General features: G+C 41.0%; 1 protein-coding gene across 1 annotated transcript; it reads left to right on the top strand.

Annotated features, from left to right (window-relative positions):
• Window positions 1–1,775: 1,775 nt before the first annotated feature.
• Window positions 1,776–10,397, top strand: STX11 (syntaxin 11). Its single transcript, XM_035902381.1, has 3 exons — window positions 1,776–1,921; window positions 4,090–4,294; window positions 7,355–10,397. The coding sequence occupies exon 3, from the start codon at window positions 7,360–7,362 to the stop codon at window positions 8,224–8,226; it is 867 nt and encodes a 288-aa protein (XP_035758274.1). The 5' UTR covers window positions 1,776–1,921; window positions 4,090–4,294; window positions 7,355–7,359; the 3' UTR covers window positions 8,227–10,397.
• Window positions 10,398–13,111: the final 2,714 nt, after the last annotated feature.

The raw sequence follows: 13,111 nt of genomic DNA, 5'->3' as shown, positions 1-13,111 counted from the left end.
TTTGACTACAGTATGAAGTGGATGGTGTCTAATAGTCCTCAGACATATTTGCGGCTTCTTACTGGATTTCTGTAGCTTTATAACTGGTGTTCTGTTGTTAACTGATGTATTTTCAACCCTGAGTTACTAAATCTGTTCTAAGAAAGACAGTTGTTTCCAAAACAGAAAGGGATGATTTTGTCTATTTTTAAATGTTGCCCAACCCAAGAAACTTCGGAGAAGAGAACTTCCTTTCAGTGAGGCCACAAAAAGATTTTGAAATGCTGATCTCTGGCATAATTGTTAATATTGGAGTTCATATACAGATGTGATCTTAAAAAAGCTCCAGAAGGTAAACCGTCCTAATCATTAGGTTATGATTTTTGGTGTTTCCTCAAGCTGTTGTAGATGAGAAGCAAGAAAAAAGAGGAGTGATTTGAGAAACTCAAGCCTGCTGTTCCACCAGTGATGGACATGATTGGCAAGACAGGAAGTTTGATCTGAAAAGATGACTAGCACTCTGCTATGAGTCAATTACAAGCTCTTTTGGAAAGAGGAAAACCTATTGTAAACAATAATCTGTTTTCCAAACTAATTAATATTTTCAAGTCTATTATTGGACAGCAGATACCAGGCAAAATTACTAAATCTGGTCTAAGGCAGTTGTTTCCAAACCAGAAAGATACTAGAAAATGATGATTAAGTCTGAGACTCTGACTCTTAAATGAAAGGCTTCAGCTGCATTTAACACTTCTTTTACCTATACATGACTTGCATTTTTGTGCAACAGCAGCACGCCTTTTGCCGTGTAGTGGAGTGTGTTCGACCCAGCCAGTCCGTCTGAGTAGATTTCCATCAATACTGCATCCTCCACAAGCAGTAGGGGAAGTCACTGGAATGTGCTGTCACACACTTGGCTATGAAGTAATTCTGCATAGGAACAGGTTATTTCCTAATTGGTCACCGCTTGGTTCTTGGGTCACTTCTATTGCATGTCATGCCACCGAGAGCGCATGTCGTTTGGACACAGGATGAACCACGTGGGTTCGTAGTGGAGCACAAAAGGACTTCTACCTTCTGAGGGAGACAACTACTGATAGAAATTATTTTTATCTGGCTTGCTTTGAAATATCTGTCATTCCTCAAATAGGCCACTTCGATTGAAGTAAAAGCTTCATCTTGTAAGGTCCTATTCAAGGCCAACAAGATTCCTGACTAGTGATGCTGTGGAAATCCATTCCCTTCACTAGACTTCTGGTAATCCACAAGCCGGTATTAACTAGCAGCTGCCTTTCATGATTGCTGTAAAAAGAAAACATGGACACTGGCTTCCTTCCCATCTGCTGCTGCTGAAATATGGATGCTGTGCTGGAAGTGCTCCTTTATTTCACCATTTGTCCCCAGACTCAGTGATGCGGATATACAAATGTTAAAGCTGAAACAAATGGAGGTGTGCAACTCGTTTAGTCTTTTCCAACCTAAACAATTCTATGATTCTATGTCCCCGCTCATTGCAGGGGGTTGGACTAGATGACCTTTAAAGGTCCCTTCCAACCCCAACCATTCTGTGATTCTGTGATTCTGTGATTCTGTGAAATAACTTTTCATCCTTAAGTTATTTCTACATAGATAACAGGCTGCAGAACATTAGCACAGCGATGGGAATATGCTATGCAGGACTCCTACTTGTACGCATATGGGGCTACCAGAAAGGGGTTTTATGTGTGTGCACAGTTTTTGATTTTCAGAGCAGTTTTTGATTTTCCTTTCCTGTCTGAAATCCTGTGCTAGTGGTATGGGGCTGCAGTCTTACTGCAACAGGACAGCTTGCGTCTTTCTTGTGCATCACTGGAAAGCTAGTCATCGTGGTGATTAATACCGAGAAGTGGCATGCTAGCATGAAGAGATGAGTCCTGAACACGTCCTCAGCTGACTGTATGTGGTAGGTATCTGGCTTCAAAGTTGTAACCTCTGCAGTCATTACCTGGCCTGTGTGTCCTCTGTGCATGAGTGTGTGTTTGGGCGTACACACCGTGATGGGCTGCAGAAGGAACCTGATTTTTACAAGGACAGATCTATCTAGCCCAAAAATACAAACATGGAAGTACATGTTCCAGTTTGAATATATTTTAAAAGATGTATTTTAAAAGAAAATAAAACTGACAGCTAATCTATTAAAACACACGCTCTTAGAATTAAGGTATTTATATGCCTGGGGATGTTGCTCCAGAGTACAGAGTAGTTGATGTCTTGATATTCTAATGAATATATTGAATATATTTAGTGCTCGCGTTCAAATTAGCAAACTTTTGACCTAAGGCTGAGTACTAGAACAATTTAGACTGGACCTTCGGAGGTGGTCTAATTCAGCCCCCCTCAAAACACACACAGGTAGTTCAGGTTGCTGAGGGCCACGTCCAGTTGAGTTTTGACTATCTTCAAGGATGCAGACTCCAAAACTTCTCTGGGCACCGTTTCCTTCTTTTCCCCCTCTACTATCTGGTTGGCTTTTGCCTTGTTTCCACTTGGGTCTGTCGCCTCTTGTGCTGTCCATGAAGGTTCTACCCCTGCATTATGCAATTGGTGACAGCAACAAGATCTCCCTGGAGCTTCCCGTTTTCCAGGCTGAACATTCCCAGCTCTCTCAGTCTCTTCTCGCACATCAGGCGCTTCAGCACCTCTGACCATCTTGGTGGCCTCCACTGGACTCACCCCAGCATGTCCATGTCCCCTGTGCTGGGGAGCCCCAGCACCAGCACAGCACTGCAGATATGGACTCTCAAGCGTCAGATGGGAGCGCTCACTTCCCTCATCCACTTTTGATAGCGCAGCCCAGGATGCTGCTGTTGGCCTCCTTGGCCACAAGGGTGCATTACTGACTCATGTTCAACTTGATGTCCACCAGGACACCAAGGTCCTTTTCTGCAGAGCTGCTTTCTAGCCAGGGAGCCCAACTTCTACTGCTTCACTGGGCCCCATATGAAGGGAGAGATTGTTGCTAATTTTAAAGAATGAGTGCTGAGGCTATCCCTAAAAACTAGTAATGTACTATGTGTTAATATATTGCTGGTTTAATTACAAACAGTGCTATCAACATGTAAGTAGGTGCAAACTTTCCTGAGTAACAACAGCATCTGATAAAGGAGGTCAACTTTTCTAAATACTGATCCGTTAAGTTGAAACTTTTCAAATGGTGTCCCCCACTACTCTCCCATGCTTGTTTGTTCATTTGTTTCAGCTCTTTAGAGTCAGTTCTGTCCCTGACACTATCAAAGGAATGCTTGGAAGTTATTGTCCTCTCTTGGGAAGATCTGTTTCCCCTTTGTTTGAAATGGGAATTTGAAATGGGGAAGGACCTCTGTGGTGGCGTTACATTCAAGCCTGCTGTTTCCCTTATGTAAAATTTTTCCTAAAATTTTCTAAAATTCCTAAAATTTTGCCAATTTGTGAGTTTTTCAAAGCAGGAGTTTGCAAATGCCCCAAATAAATTTCCTGCGTTCCTTGAGCAAAAGGTGCTCAAGAAAGCTGAAATCTAAACATTTTCTTGAACCTCACAGATCTCTTTGGCCAAATGTTGCAAATGTTAACCTACAGAGTAATTGAGCATGCTCTGGCATAAAGCTGAACAGGTGCCCTCTGCAATTTGTGGTGTTTGTGGCCTAATGTGAGGCTGAAATACAGGCAGAAAGTTATTCTCTTCCTGCCCTCCATCCTGTCCAAGCACTGTATGTAGATAAGGAAGAGCATCTTGAAAATGTGAAGACGAAATGGGAAGCAGGCTAGTTTAGACACAGAGATGAGACTTGGGGAGAATGAAAGAAGATGTCCAAAAGTCCCTGATTTTGCAGGACTCTCAAGTCAGGCTTGAAGAGATGGCATCCGCTTGTTAGGACAAAAGAGTGATCGCTTTACCCTGTGCAGCCATTACCCTGATGGGTACAGGCCCTCAGTACAGAGTTGAAAGATCCTAATGTTGACCACCTTGACTGTCAGTTTTGGTGTGTAGTTTCAAATAATGTAGGCTTTTAGAGCTAGGCACTCAGAAGCGGGGAAACCCCAGGCTGAAGATTGTCAGCACAACTGTAATCTGATCCTTCTCTTCACATTTAGAATTGGATTCTGCTGGATCTGCTGGACCACGGAGATTGTGGGTGATGCTGTACATATCACTGGAGACGACCTTCTCACAAGCGGCCTCAAGCCATGTGTGCATTCACTGATGTCCAGCTTGTTACTTCGTGATCTTACTCAGCAAAGTGCCCGAGGCTTGCAGCAGTGACCAAAGTCACAGGGCGCTGACTTCTGGACATACCAGGTACAAAGAACTGTGCTTCAGGTGTCTCGAGCGGGCATCATCATCCATCAAGAGTGATAGTGTTGTCCTTAATCACTCTGGGCTGAAACCTGTGTCTGTGGATGGGGCTGTTAGATCTGCCCTCCCCCAAAAGACTGTTAGGAGTTTATGGAGCTTTCCAGGGACTTCACAGGAGAAATCCCTGAGTAAATGAACAGTAGTAACACAGAAAATGAGGTACCTGTCCATGAACTGAATGATGAATATTAAATTTTACGTCGTATGACTTTTATTCAGCACATACAGACTGTAGGCAGAGACTTGGTGGAAGTGACAGGACATAGGCCAGTGTTTAATTGCATGATCTTCCTGTGTGGGGGCAACATCGTGGTGCAATCAGAGGCCACGCTTGACAGCTCCTTACTCTTCTTTTAATGTTTGATTTTTTTGATCTTTCATGTTGTATCAAAAAACAAAGTGGTATCTTTACAGAGATGCTGCAGAATTAATATACACATGAACTTACTACAGCCTTAGTATTTTCATGTTGTGAATTGCCGTGTATTTGCTCCTCCATTTCTTCCTATTTTCATTTTGTCTAACAAACACTTTATAATAATTGTGGGTGAGAAAGACAAATTGCAAGTTACACTTTTGAGGGGAAGGGGAAGGAAGGGTAGACCTATTCATACAAAATTATGAGTTTATTATGCAGGAGCTCTTACTCAGTGTGGTTTTCTGTTTGTGTTTTCTTTGTCAAGCACAAAAATAAAAATGTAATTGTTGCTGAGCCGGCTGTCAGTTTGCTCACTGGGGAAGGCTGATGAAATTTAGTTTTTCTCAGGTTCAAGGAATGGTAAGCACAAAGGCAACGTAGTCTTGCACACACATGATTTAGTTTACACAGATGGCACCTTGCTGGTGTGGATTGTCATTTTAAAGTAATAAAAAATGTTTGCTGTTTCCAAATGTAGATGCTAAACACTAAAAGAATAAACTGCTGAACACAATACACGGCAGTTCAAGGATCAGACCAGAAGCGGAGGATCATCAATTCTAGGGAAGCCAGTAAGAGTCAGGAATGCAGTCAGACGAGCAATCTGACTGATTTTCAGAGCCACGTCTACATTTCAGGTGAAAAGTGTCTCAGAAATAGTGACTAGAAGAGATCTAAATAATCCTGAAATTGCTAGATGCATTTGTTTGTTCCCTTTCCACCATGCCATCTAGAAAGTGGTCCACCATTTCCAGATAGGAAAGGTAGATGTTCTCTCTGTTTCAGTGCCTCTAGGCAAACTTGGCCATACAGTTTTGAAGGCAAGTAAACCTGACTTTTAAGGTGCCCTACACAGTTGTTTTTTTTCCTTTTAGATGGGGATTTTTCATCTTGATGTTGTGGCATGAGGTGAAAATCTTGATTTTATTATTGCTGAGGGAGGAGGTGGAAAACCTTTCCTTTTGTAAAGCTTTCAACTATGATTGAGTTGAATATATGTGGCTTATGTTTTAAATTCAAACTATTATCTTACATGTGTGGATTCCTGAATGAAAGCTCTTCTCTCAGGGTATTAATGGACCTTTTTGGTTTACATTGCTTGTAAAAGGATTGGTTTAAGTTGAAATTCACTTTTTTGCATCAATGTAAATGTGATCCTAATCAGGACACTTCTCAAGACCAGTATGTACCTCCAAGGAAGCCAAGAGGCTGTGTCTGTGATGGAATCTTTCCCATCTCCGCCCTAACATCTTTAACACATCTAACAATCCCATGAAATGGATTATAAAATTGCAGTTTTAATTCACATTAGATCTAGGCCTATTATACATGCAACTTTTCTTAACCTGGGAATAACTCATGGTCCAATGGGATGCATCATTCACAGTGGATAGCATGTTTGTAAATGCTGTGAAGGTACTCTAATTCCTGGAGAAAACAAAAATTAATCCTCCAAACACAAAGTCCTGCTTGGTGCTGCTTCATAACTTGGTTCTGTTTCTTATTAATTTAAATGAGGTCATGGGATGTATAGCTTTTGTGATGGGAAAATTTCAGCTTCCTGCTTGCTGTAACACTTGGCACAGGGTTCTTGCTGAAGCTTTCAGATTTCACTTTCTGCAAAGTCTTTAGGTCTAGAGTTTCAAGTAAACAAGGTACTTAAAGGAGACTTATGTTTTGTTACCACATAACTGATCTGTACAGATTACTCATTTTGTGGCTTTTTAATGAAATTTGTAGTTAAGTACGTTGGAGGCAAACACATAGAAAACAGATCCTGATCTGTAACAACAGTATTACTTTATTCCTTCTACTAGTAGGATGGTTCCATCATCGGATGGATGGTTTTACTTAACAAAATGCTGCTATCGCTGTGTTTGGTGCCTGGTACGCTATGGTCAGAAGTGATAGCATCCAGAGACTCTAAACTTGCCTTTCCTTTTTTTTGTTGTTGTTGTTGGTTTTTTTTTTTTAAATTCTATCTTGGTACTTTCCACACCATTTCTCAAAACTTTTATTTCCCAACTGTATTGGTAAATGCCATTTATGTTTCTGAGAGGCTTCCTACTCTTCTCCTAGGAAAAGCAAGCTTAGAATGACAGAGGACCTGTGACATTTGGGGCAGTTGATATAATGAAGAGTCAAGATCCAGAGATTTCTCTCTAGTGAGCAGCGGTGGAAAGCATTCAGTTATTAACACTTCTACACATACTGATAGCTGAAGGCTTCCTGTCATTTTCTCAAGGCTTTTTTTTTTTAATCCACGTGAAAGGCTGGCATTTTTGGGGGGCTGGGGATTCTCTTATTATTCTTTCGGATTTGTCTTCAAGATTTGTTGTCTTCTCTCTTGTGCTTTTTTAGTTTCTAAGCTTTGTAGTTTCTAGAAGAGTATTCTAGCACCAGAGTTTTTGATCTGAGATCCATCACTATGTAAAATACTGTGAACAAATTTAAAATCTGGTGTTTTGGGTTATCTACGATGCAGTAATAACTATGATGTAGTTACTAGTTATGAACTTTCAACCCTTTTAAACCAATATTTTATTTATTTTAAACTTCTTTCCTCCTGTTCCTCTGTTTTACAGGCAGGATGAAAGACCGGTTAACTGAGCTGCGTGAATTTGCCAGGTTACACAACCAACAGTTTTCTGATAATGAGGATGATGAAAATGCGCCCCATGATGTTCTCCTCTATGAGACTGATTACGCCTTGGAAATTCTTCATAAAGACATACAGAACATCCGGACAGAAAATGACCACCTCAAAGAGGATGTCAAGCGGCTCAGAAAGCAAAACAGCCGCTTCCTTACTTCCATGCGCCGTCTTAGTAGCATCAAGCGAGATACTAATTGTATTGCCAGAGACATCAAGGCCCGCGGAGAAAGCATCCACAGGAAACTCCAGATAATGAGAGATTTCAGCGAAGATGCAATAACAAAATACGGGGCTATGTCTGTCATCGCCAGGGTAGCGAAGAACCACTACGTTGACCTCATGCATGCATTTCAGGAAGCTATGTTTGAATACAATGAAACAGAGATGAACCAACGGGAAAACTGCAAGATTCGAATTCAGCGGCAGCTAGAGATCATGGGCAAAGATGTTTCTGGCAACCAGATTGAGGAGATGATTGAGCAAGGCAAGTGGGATGTCTTCTCTGAGAACCTCTTGTCGGATGTTAAGGGAGCTCGCTCAGCCTTGAATGAGATAGAGACACGTCATAAGGAGCTGGTGAAGTTAGAAGGACGCATTAAGGAAGTTCACGAGCTCTTTCTGCAGGTGGCCCTGCTAGTGGAGGAACAGGCGGACACCTTTGATGTCATTGAGATAAATATGCAAAATGTTGAGGACTATGTAGGAGAAGCTAAAGAGCAAGTGAAAAAAGCTTTGGAATACAGAAGAAAACACCCCCTCAGAACAATCCTTTGCTGCTGTTTATCCTGTTGCACAAGGTGACTGTCCCACTGAAGCTACCACAGACTGACCCGAATGTCTTCAAAATCAGGCATTCTTTCCAGTGACTATTTTGTAACGACAACAAATTGGGGGGGGCTATTTTGCAGTTGGTTTTGTTCATTGCCTTTTTCTGAAATGTGCTGAAGGCTGTTCTATTTGAGAGCTCCTAGAAGTGTCGATAAAACTATTTTTAATCTATTTTTAATTGAAATTAACATTTCAATTAAAATTGCTGTAACTAGAGGTGCAAGAAGATCTCTGCAGTGCTACTTGTTTCTGATAGGCAAGAAAGAGGAATGAATGATGGGCTGATAACTCAGCCTAGGGAAGATGAGAAATTTTGAGAATAACTTTATTCTTATTTATCAAAGTGAGTCTGCAGGTGGTGCAGCCTTACCGCCTGGGGTGACACAAGACACCACAGAATCAGGAGGTTTCCATTTTCACTGGTTTGGAGCCTGCTTGATGTAAATACTTGAACAGATTTTTGCTCTGTTCATTTGACAAAACACTGGGCCTGTTAGCAGGAGCAGGACACAGGACTAGTTTCTATTTCAACTTTATTTCCACCTGTCATGAATCTTAACAGAAGTAACAGGACTTTAAATGATAATATGCATGTTTTGCTCCGTTTGTGTGCAAGTGATTGATTGCTTTTCTCCATTTTGAGTGCCCTCAACTGCATCAGGGTGGCTGGAAGCACTGCAACACTGAGGCATCTCACTTTTAACTTAGGCCACCGTCTGTACTCTCAATTTCAAAAGTGCCATGCTTTTAGGCTTCTAATACATTTTTCTGCAATTAACACTTCAGCCAGAAGAGATGCATGCAGTGTCCTTCTGCAGAACCACCCATAAGAAGACAACAGCTGGGGGGGATGGTCGAGAAAGTATTTTAGGGTCTCCTGTGCTGGCACATACATACAAGCAGTTTTAGTGGAAGTATTATCCTGTCGATAGACTTTTGTTTTTTTATAAGCATTGATTGAATATGGATTTTTTCATATCTATTTTAAATAACATGAAGGATTAAATTTATTAACATGCCATTTTACCAGTGTACAAAAAGCACGACTCTTCTCCCATTATTAGGAAATCTCCACCTGGGAAAGAAGATAGGCATATTTCTTCAGTACACCTGAAGAAGAAAGAGAACAACATTTTAATGTCATTTCAGTGCTCTTTTCAAGCTTAAAAGTAATCTCTCCTTTTGTGTAAGGGAAGTCTGTCCGCAGTTCATTTGGAACATGAGGAGGGAACAGAAAATTTGCAGCCCTGGAAACCACTGAGTGTTGCCAGTGAAACTGGTATTCCTAAAGTTTGGTGAGTGATTACAGCTCCTGCTTCTGGAGGTTTTCCAACTATTAATATTTCTAGGTGGCTTCCTGATACACTGTGATCTATTGCTATCATTTGAATTAATGCAGGACATTTTTTCAGAAGTTAGTGACTTTTTTTTTTTTAAATGCTATTGTACCTATTTTAATAAATATATGTAAACATTTCAAATATTTTGTATTTGGGAGTTTTCCTCAGGAGATGCACGTAGCCATCTTCCTGCACCAATCGCAATGAAACTTTTCCCTTCTGATCTTTTGCACACTAATTTTATATGTGAAAAAACACCCAACCATTTCTTACTATTTCTACTGATATAAGAAAACTGCAAAATAAATTCAACTTAATTTCATAGCCTGGTGGGAAATGCTTCTTAGCCAGACAGGCCTTTTTACACAAATAGAAGTGAAATGGATAACTCTTCTTGGAAACTGAAAGTCTCTTTCGCTGAAGCACCTGTCTGTGATAACACGGAAGAGTGAGGAATGCTGATCTTCTAAACTAGAAGGTATTTTGATATTCGGTGATGTCCTGATGATATCAGTATTATGCTTGCCTGAGGACCTCTCCAACAACCCAGTGTTCAAACGTCAAGTGGGAGAAAGGAGGGTGCGGAGCTGGCACCGTGACTGCTGCTTTGGTGCTGCTCAGGAGGACACAGGTGTTTACTCCATAGGCACTGCCGTTCCAGTCAACGGGACTGTGCATTTGTAGAGAAACACCTTAAACCTCTGAGGGTCAGCATGTGGGCATAAAGCAGTGAAGAATAAAATATGTATTTCGTTTCCTCTACATGTTGTTAGCACTCACCAATGCTTTTGATAAAAATGTATACATGGGGGTTTTTTTGTTGGTTTCTTTTTTTGCACATATGTATGTCTACAAATGGAATAAAGGGTTTAATAAGAAAAACTGGAAGTGTGTGACTGTGCAGAGTGTTGTACAGTGAATCAGCAGCTGTGAATAGTTTCTTGCATTGTCAAAGCTTAGTTTAACAGCTGCTGGACTAAAGTCGGAGTTGGTGAAAGAAGATTGAACAACACCTGAAAAAAGTCCTCCTAATATTTGTTGCCACAGTAAATCAAATGTGTTGCATATTGAGATAGACTTAACATAATTTTTCCTATAAAAACCATGAAAAATTAGTTTCATACATTCTAAGATGATCCTCTACTGCAAGAAAAAATCAGATTTATTCTGGCAGTTCTGAGACATCTTGATGATTTCATTAGTAGATATGCAAAGCTTATATTCAAATCTTTAGTCTGGTTTGAGGCACAGGGAAAGGGAGCAAAATCATGAAGAAACTATTTTTAAGTCACATTGTGAATTAGAGGGACTCTAAAAATTACTTCCAGTAACTGAAGAAATCATTCTCTTCCTCGCAAACGTGTTCATTGCTTAATACTATGGGTTTTTTTTTTCTCTCCTTCAGTTGCATAAGCCACTCAAATTTTGCCAGTCCATGAACTTGCCTAGTCACAGTTAAACAGACTTTTGAAAAAACCTGATCACGCTGCTGTAGTTGCAAAGACTCATGCCACACAGGATGGGTGGAAGAAGATGATAAAAGTAGCTTGATAATATGTTAGCATACTAATAACAGAAGCTGCAGAATGGACATCTTCATGCTCGCTAAGGAAAGCTGCCTTTTCATCCTGAAAGTCAGCATGACTCCTGTGCATAACATGTTATATGGGCTGGGTTTTTTTTTCTCTCTTCCCTCATGTGGCAAACCCTATAGCTGGGTTTGAGGGAGAAGTAGTTAAAAAGTGAGAGGGGCTCCTTTAGCTTTTAGGGTTGCTGTTATTTTGGTTTCGTTTCCTACTGAAAGCAGCAGAAGCTTCACAACCACCCCCCCACGAATCTCAGCCCTTTCTGAGGAGGAGAAAAGAGAACTGACAACCAGGTGCACATTGCTCCTTCTAAAAATGTGAGAGCGCATTGCATAAACATAAAAGGGAAAAAAAAAATCCACTATTACAAAATACAATGTTTGGTATATAACATTGAACTTTCTGGGTATGTCTATGAGTCTCCATTTCACCTTACGGATTTTTTTTTTATTTTTTTTTTCTTGCAACATGGGTTTAATTTTAGAGAAATGGCAGTGGAACGATTCCTACCTCAAAGCGAGGGACCCAGACTATGGACACACTTGCACACTTGAGCAGGCATCTCTCTGGCGCATGTCTTGGGAGAAACTTCTCGAAGTAAAGGTATAGCTCTTTGTTTAAGATTCAGGTATCTTTTTTTTTCTGGAGGCTGATCTGAGTAGCTAAGCTAAACTGCTGCTTTTCTAATCTAACCTGTTTTAAATGCACAGCCCAAGTTCTATGTGATAATACCTTGAAAACAAAACAGGTTCTTCAGATGTTTGAACCATGGGAGATACTTGGAATTGATTTGAAAAAGGAAGGCGCTACACATGGTTGTGTTTCTATGTCTAGAAAAGTATCACAGACAAGATGAAGGCAGGAAACAGTACAATTTAAGAGATACTGTATGCGGTGATTACAGTTAATCTATTTCCGACGCAATGTGATTTTCACAGGGAGCCATGGTATTTGTTCCTCTAAGATGTGAGAAGGCAATAGCAGATCTATCTTCTTCTGTGTTTCTTAGCATATTATATAGTGTAATAGTTGAGCTGAAGCCAGTAACAGCCAGTGGAAGACAAGCTCCACCGTCACACCTTACCTTACAGCACACATCGTTAGGGCGCAAAGCCTTAACAGGGAAAAGTAACACTTTATTATGTTTCTCAGAAATTATGGTAGACCTGAATAGAGAATGAGATAACCTAACTGATGACATTTCTCTACTCAGTACTTTGCTGAAAAGCACAACCCCACTGAGCAGGGAGCGATGCTAGCTATGGTACGATGTCTGTTTCAAGCAGACAGTACAGTGCAGGAAGTTCCAGTAGCCTTAACAGGGAAAAGTAACACTTTATTATGTTTCTCAGAAATTATGGTAGACCTGAATAGAGAATGAGATAACCTAACTGATGACATTTCTCTACTCAGTACTTTGCTGAAAAGCACAACCCCACTGAGCAGGGAGCGATGCTAGCTATGGTACGATGTCTGTTTCAAGCAGACAGTACAGTGCGGGAAGTTCCAAAGAGCTGTTCTCTCAGTCAGGGGCTCCAGTGTGTGGCTAAAATTAAGGGAAGAGGTGGTGTGAGCTTCACATCTGTTCTTCATGTATGTAAAATGTGAACAATTCACTTTCATTGTACATTAGTACAAGTATTTTCCTTCACAAGCATATCCAGTGTACTGGGGGTCTCTGAGCGCTAACAGCTGAAGAGGTTAGGCACCACCTGCACCTGTAAATTCGAGGCCCAGACCCCCTCCAGAGGGCCACCTACAACCAGGCTGTCTAGCAACCAAGCAGGGCATGTGCTCCTCTTCTGCTGATGGGAGAGACATCTGGCCTCTGCGTGCCTTCTCCAGTTTGCAGGAGGCTGTCTCAGGCCGACATCCCCAGCCTGTGCCATACCGAATATTCATCTCTCATCCCTTGGGGGCAGCGTCAAAGGT

Source organism: Egretta garzetta, unplaced genomic scaffold (assembly GCF_000687185.1).
Source record: "Egretta garzetta isolate BGI_Z169 unplaced genomic scaffold, ASM68718v1 scaffold139, whole genome shotgun sequence".
NCBI classification, from domain to species: domain Eukaryota; kingdom Metazoa; phylum Chordata; class Aves; order Pelecaniformes; family Ardeidae; genus Egretta; species Egretta garzetta.
This window is presented reverse-complemented; position numbering and strand designations above follow the sequence as displayed.